Source organism: Schistocerca piceifrons, chromosome 1 (genome assembly GCF_021461385.2).
Source record: "Schistocerca piceifrons isolate TAMUIC-IGC-003096 chromosome 1, iqSchPice1.1, whole genome shotgun sequence".
Lineage (NCBI taxonomy): Eukaryota > Metazoa > Arthropoda > Insecta > Orthoptera > Acrididae > Schistocerca > Schistocerca piceifrons.
The window spans coordinates 812,097,682-812,108,265 of record NC_060138.1 but is presented as its reverse complement, the minus strand read 5'-3'; the positions used below and the strand labels follow the sequence as shown (position 1 = coordinate 812,108,265).

The 10,584-nt window shown below is 38.9% G+C and overlaps 1 protein-coding gene across 4 annotated transcripts in view; it reads right to left on the bottom strand.

Annotated features, from left to right (window-relative positions):
- Window positions 1–1,193: 1,193 nt before the first annotated feature.
- The window catches only part of LOC124793474 (F-box/LRR-repeat protein 2-like), a 58,694-nt gene continuing 49,303 nt past the window's right edge, over window positions 1,194–10,584 (bottom strand). For all 4 annotated transcript variants that reach the window (XM_047258023.1, XM_047258024.1, XM_047258022.1 and 1 more), the window contains one exon: window positions 1,194–1,693. In XM_047258023.1, coding sequence (XP_047113979.1) covers window positions 1,673–1,693 — 21 coding nt within the window. In that variant the 3' untranslated portion in view covers window positions 1,194–1,672. The remainder of the gene's footprint in view (window positions 1,694–10,584) is intronic.

Sequence of the window (10,584 nt, the reverse complement as noted above, 5' to 3'; positions counted from 1 at the left end):
GTGAATAATAACAATAATAATTAATAATAATAATAATAATAATAATAATAATCTGTTGAGAGTTCTGACAGGGTATGGCACCCTGATAAACTGTTTATTACTTATTCAGTAACACATTTTTAAATGTATTTCAGATGTATCACAGTCCAAAATATTTATTTATCATAAAACATTCTGTTTACATTCTAAAATAAGCTCACACAAAGAGATGTTTCCAGATGCTTAAGCACCTCACCTGGCAAGCAGAAGTACATCAAGTGCAAGAATGAAGGACTTTAATTCTTGCTAACAAGGGAACCTCCCCATTGCACCCCCGTCAGATTTAGTTATAAGTTGAGACAGTGGATAGGCCTTGAAAAACTGAACACAGATCAATCGAGAAAACAGGAAGAAGTTTTGTGGAACTATGAAAAAAAAAAAAAAAAAAAAAGCAAAATATACAAACTGAGTAGTTCATGCTCAAGATAGGCAACATTAAGGACACTGTGAGCTTAGGAGCACCGTGGTCCTGTGGTTAGCGTGAGCAGCTGCGGAACGAGAGGTCCTTGGTTCAAGTCTTCCCGCGAGTGAAAAGTTTAATTTTTTATTTTCAGACAATTATTATCTGTCCGTCCGATGCGATCACATTTTTGGGAGTGATTATCACATCCACAAGAAAACCTAAATTGGACAAGGTAGAAGAATCTTTCTACCCATTCGCCAAGTGTACAAGTTAGGTGGGTCAACAACATATTCCTGTCATGTGACGCACATGCCATCACCAGTGTCGTATAGAATATATCAGACGTGTTTTCCTGTGGAGGAATCGGTTGACCTATGACCTTGCGATCAAATGTTTTCGGTTCCCATTGGAGAGGCACGTCCTTTCGTTTACTAATCACACGGTGTTGTGGTGTGGTCGCAAAACACACACTAAACTTATTACAGTGAACAGAGACGTCAATGAATGAACGTACAGATCATAACTTTGCGAAAATAAAGAAAGTAAATTCTCACTCGAGGGAAGACTTGAACCAAGGACCTCTCATTCCGCAGCTGCTCATGCTAACCACGGGACCACGGCGCTCCTGAGCTCACAGTGTCCTTGATGTTGCCTATCTTGCGCATGGACTACTCAGTTAGTATATTTTGCTTATTTTTTTTTCGTAGTTCCACACAACTTCTTCTTGTTTTCTCGATTGATCTGTGTTCAGTTTTTCAAGGCCTATCCACTGTGCCAACTTATAACTAAATCTGAGGGGGGTGCGATGGGGAGGTTCCCTTGTAAGTAGAATTCGCATACATATGGCAATGCACACAAGAGTATTCAGTATTAAGTTGTGCACATTGAATTAATACAACATTAATATTTCTTTAATTTTCTGCCTTAGTTTCACGCATACTTGAGTTAATGGTCATTAGGCATAATGAAAATAGTGAAAGTTACCTCAGAAATAAACACAACTAAGACAGAAAACTATAGAAATAGCAACATTAAATAAAGGACCTTCCGTCAATGCAATGTTGGAACTCTACTAATATAAAATTAATCATATTTTGGGTGCTGAAGTTTTTTCTTGGTGGAAAACTCTGATGACAAGTAGAAGAAAGCCATTAAGAGTTTTGAAAATATTATTTCCAAGTTGTTGTTCTTCCAGTGTACCTGAAGTGCTCATATTAATCTGCTTGCTTTCTAATCTTCACCAAGTGAAATCTGAAACAAATAGTGATGAGAATTCAGTTCTCTAGCAGAATTCCAAGATAAAGCTATTGCACATATGAAAGCAAGAAACTATATGATACACTGTATCATTTGCAAAATAAAACCAAGAGATATAAATATTTAAGTTATTAAAGAAATAATATTGCACCTTGCTAATGGAACATTACATTGTCATTAGGCTTACCATTCAGTGAAATGAATCAATGCTCCATTTTAATAACAGTTACAACAGGTAGTGGGCACAGATGAAATATCTGTGGATCACCATCTTCCTCTTCCATAGCACGTCACAGCTGTCATTTACTACCCAGACTCTGTGTACTACTGTACCCACTGTGGGGTTTTGGGGACACCTCATCTTCTCATCCTTTTCTATGAAGTTGTTTGTGTTAGCACCCATTAGTGCTGTAAATACTCTCAATACAGCAGTCACAACAAATCACTTTTTATGAGAGGTCATCATTCACCATCAGTACTAACAGATAAATCTAAAATTTCCAGAGCTCCTGTAATTCATTGTTTTAGCTGGTGAGGTGTAAAAATAGCACTTGAAGAACTGACACTAAATAGTGGGGACAAATTTCAGTCAGCAGGTTTGTTGGAACTACAGTTTTACTACATTAAGATCAGATAGCAGATTGAGAAAACTAACATCAGAATAGACGACTTCGGAAGACAAAACAGAAGGGCAAGATGGAAGAAGAAGAAGGATGATGGTGGTGGTGGTGGTGGTGGTGGTGGTGGTGGTGGTGGTGGTGATGATGAAGGGGACTATATAATCTGAGGGCATATGGAAAATGTCACAGAGACCAATAGAACCTGGTGAAATACTAACAGCAACAACAATAGCAACAGGTGCATTCAAACTCCATTCTTCTGCATCAGTTTTTTGTCTACCACTGAAGTATGTTGAGCATATATTCTTTTGCCTTAGAGCTCCTTTGTCACTATTTCAAATTTAAGATTTTATTTTGATACAGTTACATTATCCATTTTAATTAATAATGTGTAAAAGACAATAATTCAATACTTAGGAGTTATTTGTTACATTCTTTTTGAGGAGAGTGGATATGATCTGCTAAATGCTGAGTAATGACATTGATTTAATACACCTATACCATAAAAGTTTTATTAACTTACACATGTTGGGGCTTAACACAACATACAATGGAGTGTTTAAGAACAGGGTCATTCCACGTCAAGGGGATCAGGGGTCCCCACTCGACCATCTTCAAATCTAATGAAATTTGGCGTGGAGGTTCTATACGGCCTTTGGTGGCTAAATACCAAATTTCAGTTCAGTATCTTCAGTGGTTGAATTCTTAGGGGATTTTAAAGAGAGGCCACTCACCTCCGCATCGTGTGCGAGGGTGCAAATGTGCCAACTTTGCTAGGCATTTTTAAAAGTTCTAGCAAACATCTGGTCATTTGCTGTAATATACACAGACAACTTTTTATGCTAAATCACACCATGACAAAAATTAGGGATTTAGCCTTATCTAAATATTGATACAAGCCTCTAAAGTCTATCCAATTTCCATACATACTTAGCAACTGCAGAGAATTGCTGTGTTCACTAGTTGTAAATAAACATTTCTATAATTCCCATGCCTGTCCAGAGCTAAAAGCAACTAAAGAGCTGAGAAATGGCAGATGTATCAGAGGTATTTATAATGCAGTGCACCGAGAGAGGCATGACAATTCAGCACTCTTGGCAAGTCACCAAGTCTCATACACAGTAGTCGAAGTGTGAATGAAAAGAGCTGTTGCAGTCTTGTAGTCACTCAGACAAATATGTCTGAATTTCATGTTCATTTACCTCTTTTTTCCACTCTTCTTCTTTCTTTCTCCTTTTGTACCTCTTTACTTCTTGCTCTGTCCCTTCTGTAATCACTTAACTGAAGTGTGTACAGTGCTTACCAACAACCTAACTTTTACCTCATACTTCCTCTGAACATTTTCCTTCATTTTCATCTCCCTGTTCCTTAAAATGGCTACAACTAAATCTGAATCTACATATATAATCTACAAGTCACTGTACAGCGCTTGGCCGAGGGTACATCATACCATTATTGTTGTTGTCTATGTGCCTCTGCATGTGCATTCATCCCTCTTATATATGTTCATTATCCCAATGTGAGATAAATGAAAAATCAGAGTCTCCTTTAAATACAGGTTCTTTAAATTGGTCCAACTGGATTTTGTGAAAACTACATCATCATTCTTCTAAGGATTCCTACTTAAGTTCCCTGAGAACTTCTATTATATTTTTGTATGGACTAAACCAACCTGCTACAATTCTAGCAGTGTGCATCTCTAAATTCCTTCAATGTCTGTTGTCATTCCTACTTGATAAGGATTCCAAACACAAAAACAATTGGAACTGGTCACAGATGCATCGTATTTTCCCAGAACCATTCCAACAAATCCTTGCTAGGCTAAAACTTGTTCAGATTAAGGCATGAAATGAGGTCATCTTTCCTTTATATCCTTTCCACTCCAGCCACAGTGACCTTCCAACGCTCTCATGAATTCCACAATATCCTTATCACAATATATGGGATTCTCAGGTTCCTATTGTTGTAATTATTGTTTATGTAAAACTGGTCCCATACACTTCCCCACAACTATCTATTCCAGCTCCACCAGAGGCAAACTACACTAGCAGCAGTGCACCATGTAAAACAAAGTTATTTTGTTAAACAGGTGACATAAGTTCATGCACAATTTTATATGAGGGGACTCCTAAAAGTATGTCACACACGACATCAAATGCTAAGACCATAGTGCAACAAGAGTGGTACATTGTCAGAAGAGAGTACATGTTCTGGGTTTCCTGCAGAGACAGTTCTGCTGCAATATGGGTAACAGCTGCAACACAGTATAGAAGTGAAATGGTGCAACAACAGAAAACATATTCCAATGTTAAAGTACATGAGACAGTACGATCATTGTGAGCAAAATGTCTAAATTGCCCACAGATCACTGTGAAATTTTGATGGACCAAATGCAATGACATATCCAACGGTAGTGAAATGGGCCAACAATCTGACCGAAGCTGCACAGATGTGGGTGATGCTGATGGGGAAGGAAGGCCATCAACACTGACCATAGACAACGGTGTCCAGGCAGTTGAGGAATTAATTAATGACAGATGCAGATTTTCCAACACTGAAGATGTTGACACAGCAGTTCTCAAATGGCTCTATGAACAAGGAGTGAACATCTGTCATCAAGGAATTAAATGACTGGTAGATCATTCCAACTGTTGTTTACAGGGACTTGGTGACTATGTTGCAAAACAGTGTCATGAATTTGTGTCCCTTTCAAGTGCAGTGCAGCATTCAATAAAAACTACTTGGCCTGCCATAATAAAGGGTAACTTGCTTTTTGAAGGCCCCTCATACATCACCAAATTGACAGAATGTACCAATTGACAAAAAGAACTATCCAATTTGAAGTTGTCTGGAACCCAGTTGCTGAGCAGTATGATGTAAGAGACCTGAGTGCTGCTATACCATGTGGGCCATCTGGATCACCTGATCCATAACTTGTTTCCTCAAACTTTAGAGATGGGAACTTGTTTTCCAACATATGCTTTCCTCATGCCACACTCCTGGACATGATGTCCATTAGCCTAAACTCCCCCCCCCTCCCCCCCCCCCCCCCCCCCCACTCCGTCCAGTTTCGTACATACAGTGTTTGTTAGAATTTTGCCAGTTACTTACGTATTTCCCTCCATACATGCAACCCTCCCCTTTGCTTCTCTCTCTCTCTCTCTCTCTCTCTCTCTCTCTCTCTCTCTCTCTCTCTCTCTGTGTGTGTGTGTGTGTGTGTGTGTGTGTGTGTGTGTGTTTCTCACTCCCCATTTTTTCTATTCTTTAATTGCATTGTTCTTTCCATTTTTCAGTTTCTTCTAATTCATCTTTACTTCAGATTCTGTCCATTTTAACATATTATAAATGTACTGTATCATAAAGAGATGCGTCCTGCTTTGCTAGTGGATGTGGGAATAGGGGTTGGGTGGCAATTGGAGACTTACCACTCTTTTCTATCCTCCCCCACACAATTCCTCTTTCGTCCCTCATGAAATACTATCTATTTCTCTGAAACAAGGCATGCCATGTTTATTGTCTGTTTTAAGTGTTCCTTTATATATTTTTGTAGACATTTAAAATGTTTTGTGCACAAATGTCATGGACGAGCTCCTCAGAATGTGAAGCATTTGACTCCGTATTGCATTTTGTCTCTGGGTACCCCAATACCATGAAGGTGAAGTTTCTTGTTTCCACCACTGTAAATCATACAGTCAAAGTTGCTTCTCAGATTTCTTTCCTCTTTATTAAGCTGATCCAATAATTGTTCAGTGCCTCTACAATTTTTGTTTTGTTTTTGTTTTTCATAATGATCATTGTATTTTTTCTGATTATTTCTTTCATGTCTTCTTTGGAAGTAAGGATTATATAACATTTTAATTCCTAGATCACATGCTTATAGTAACTATTCCAAAAGCATTGCTTCATATCCTACTGCCTAATTTGATCTCATACCTTCATCTATTTTATCAGTCACCTGAATCACCCACATTAATCTCTTTCACTTATTTTGTCATGCTACTTAGCAGTTTCTCCTCTTCATACAGCATTCAGTTTATTCTTTCAGTTTGTTTGAAAAGTGGTTTCTCATCTGCAGTTTGGATTATACAAATTTCCTGTTTTACTTCCTCAAAATTGTGTTAGTATTAGACTTTTATAAACTATGGCTTGCAACTATATTACAGTTCGGAATTAATCTTTCACTCAGCATCAGATTGTGCACTATTTTGAAATTTCGTGGTAGATGAAAATTGTGTGCCAGACCAGAAAACCACCCCTTTGGGTGCAGCTAACCCATTTCTTCACAATATCCTTTCTCATAGTAGTGCTTGAGTTACAAGGTATGTAGGAGAAATTCTGTGAGGTTCGGAAGGTGTGGTTAAAAGTAACGCTGTGACAGTGGATTGTGACATCTGGATAATTCAGGCAATAAGAGCATTGCCTGTCAAACACAAGGTTTTGGATTTGAGTTCAGGTGTGGCAAACAATTGTTGGCAAGGAAGTTTCAGAATTACAGTTCTTATATCCTGTAAAAAGTGCTCTATTCCAAGTCAAAGGTATAAATGTGTAACATATTGCTGCTAAGTTTGTAGTTGCTTGTGACCAAATTTACTGGTTATTTCATTTTCAAGTGCTGTTTATCAATTTGTTTTAATCTTGTGTGAGTATTTTTATTTCATTATATTTAAGTACTGGTAACTTTAATAAATGGAAAATGTAGTTGTGAACACTATTAAATGTAGAAGAAGACCAAATGACTGGCCGGTACTTGTCTTCGGGTAACAAAATTCCTAGTTCTGCTGATAGAAACACATGCAATAGAAAACATTAATCCTAGCTGTCTGAACTTGTGTTTTCATTCTTCAGAGACAAAACAGGAATTGTTAGCAGAAGGTTGGAAAGGAGAGGGGGAGAGTCAGATTATTTAGGCCCTAGGTTTTGAGTAGTGGCTATGGTCCTGAGACTTCAGCATTAGCACAACTCTCACAGCAATAGCAGCTCAGATTTGTGCATTGTTCCTTGATTAGTGTTTAAGTAAGTACAATCTAGTCTTGCACATAATACATTTACTTCTTTTAGTCCTTGAAAGAAACAAATTCATTTGTAGGTATGGCTAGAGATTGTGGCTATTGTGAAACCATAAAGAAGGAGTTGGCTGCTTTTTCAGAAAACCTAGAAGCTTTATTCACTGTTGTCGACTGGTTTCATATGGTTGCTGAAAATTGCACTGGTGATAGAGAGACAAGACGGTATCCCAATGTGAAGGCACCTTGAAGCCTGATGGCTGGGAGGACATATCTGGAGCCATTTTGCAAGGAAAGTTGTTTGTGGCTAACACCTCTTATAAGTAGGTTTGAGGAATTGCTTCCTGTTGACAGTGAGACAGACCCAGCAAGCCTGGCCTCTCCTGCTCATGCAGCAGTGTTTCCTCTATTGTGGTCAGGGCACCCACAGAGCTGAAAGAAGAGACTGTTTGTGGTAGGCAGTTCAAATGTTAGGAAGACGCATGATGGCCCCTCTTAGGAAAATAACATCACAGGAGAAAAACAAAACAAATATGCACATGCTGTGAATCACAGGGGAAACTGTCCACAAACTTGAAGAGGTCATCTTGGATGCAATTGAGAGCACAAGCAGCAGTCAGTTGCAGACCATCATTCACATTGGCACCAAATACATCTGTTGCCTAGGTTCAGAGACCACTCCCAGTTCTTCCCAGAGACTGTGAAAAGTGATGAAGACCACTGGCCTCACTCGTGAAGTCTCTGCACAACTATCAATTTTCGGCATCATTCCAAGGATAAATCAGAATCCTCTGGTCTGAAGCTGAGTGAAGGCTGTGAACCAGCGCCTTTGCTGGTTATGTGATATGTTTGGCTGTAGATTCCTTGACCTACACTACTCAGTGGAAACTTTTAAAGTCACCTTGTGTAGATCAGGTGTGCACTACATACCGGAATGGCCACTTGTTTGCCAAAGTATTTGTGGAATGCACAAGGGTTCTTTCTTTCTTTCTTTCTTTCTTTCTTTCTGTTTAGGCAAAACTCTGAGATTCAAAATAGAAAAATCAACATCAGTTAGATAAACCAGACTGGAGAACATCCCCAGAGAGCAAGAATCTCAAAATACTGGTGGAATATTTGCAGTTGAGTCGCAGAGCTCACATCTCACACAGAAAGCAGTTGGCCCAACATGATACTAGGAACTAAGAGTCAGTTGAAATGTGAAGTAGAAACTAGAGAAATTTTTGACAACATCTGGAACTTTGATTGGAAAGATAGATTAGACTCTCTAAGAGAAACAGTAGTATTAGCTCTAGTAAGGTCCAAAATAACCCTGACTGCAAACTAATACTGACAAGAATAATCACAGTCACTGGTCTTACACTAACAGTCAGATGTTTCTATCAATGACCAGATTCCCCTCGAGAGATCGGTTGTACAGTCTTCAAGGAAAGATAGAACTCAATAATATGGAAATCCTCCAAGCCCATGGTAGTTGTTGTTGTTGTTGTTGTTGTGGTCTTCAGTCCAGAGACTGGTTTGATGTAGCTCTCCATGCTACTCTATCCTGTGCAAGCTTCTTCATCTCCCAGTACTTACTGCAACCTACATCCTTCTGAATCTGTTTAGTGTATTCATCTCTTGGTCTCCCTCTACAATTTTCATCCTCCACGCTGCCCTCCAATGCTAAATTTGTGATCCCTTGATGCCTCAGAACGTGTCCTACCAACCGGTCCCTTCTTCTTGTCAAGTTGTGCCACAAACTCCTCTTCTCCCCAATTCCATTCAGTACCTCCTCATTAGTTATGTGATCTACCCATCTAATCTTCAGCATTCATCTGTAGCACCACATTTCGAAAGCTTCTATTCTCTTCCTGTCCAAACTATTTATCGTCCATCTTTCACTTCCATACATGGCTACACCCCATACAAATACTTTCAGAAACACTTTGATCTATACTCGAAATTAACAAATTTCTCTTCTTCAGAAATGCTTTCCTCGTCATTGCCAGTCTACATTTTATATGCTCTCTACTTCGACCATCATCAGTTATTTTGCTCCCCAAATAGCAAAACTCCTTTACTACTTTAAGTGTTTCTTTTCCTAATCTAATTTCCTCAGCATCACTCGACTTAATTCGATTACATTCCATTATCCTCGCTTTGCTTTTGTTGATGTTCATCTTATACACTCCTTTCAAGACACTGCCCATTCCGTTCAACTGCCCTTCCAAGTCCTTTGCTGTCTCTGACAGAATTATAATTTCATCAACGAACCTCAAAGTTTTTATTTCTTCTCCATGGATTTTAATACCTACTCTGAATTTTTCTTCTGTTTCCTTTACTGCTTGCCCAATATACAGATCGAATAACATCAGGAAGAGGCTACAACCCTGTCTCACTCCCTTCCCAACCACTGCTTCCCTTTCATGTCCCTCAACTCTTATAACTGCCATCTGGTTTCTGTACAAATTGTAAATAGCCTTTCGCTCCCTGTATTTTACCCCTGCCACCTTTAGGATTTGAAAGAGAGTATTCCAGTCAACATGGTCAAAAGCTTTCTCTAAGTCTACAAATGCTAGAAATGTCGGTTTGCCTTTCCTTAATCTTTCTTCTACGATAAGTTGTAGAGTCAGTATTTCCTCACGTGTTCCAATATTTCTACGGAATCCAAACTGATCCTCCCCAAGGTTGGCTTCTACCAGTTTTTCCATTCATCTGTACAGAATTCACATTAGTTTTTTACAGCTGTGACTTATTAAACTGATAGTTGGATAATTTTCACATCTGTCAACACGTGGTTTCTTTGGGATTGTAATTATATTCTTCTTGAAGTCTGAGGGTATTTCGCCTGTCTCATACATCTTGCTCAACAGATGGTAGAGTTTTGTCAGGACTGGCTCTCCTAAGGCCGTCAGTAAGTCTAATGGAATGTTGTCCACTCCCGGGGCCTTGTTTCGACTCAGGTCTTTCAGTGCTCTGTCAAACTCTTCACGCAGAATCGTACCTCCCATTTCATTTTCATCTATATCCTCTTACATTTCCATAATATTGTCCTCAAGTACATTGCCTTTGTATATACCCTCTATATACTCCTTCCATCTTTCTGCTTTCCCTTCCTTGCTTAGAACTGGATTTCCATCTGAGCTCTTGATATTCATACAAGTGGTTCTCTTTTCTCTAAAGGTCTCTTTAATTTTCCTGTAGGCAGTATCTATCTTACCCTTAGTGAGATAAGCCTCTACAGCCTTACATTTGTCCTCTAGCCATCCCTGCTTAGCCA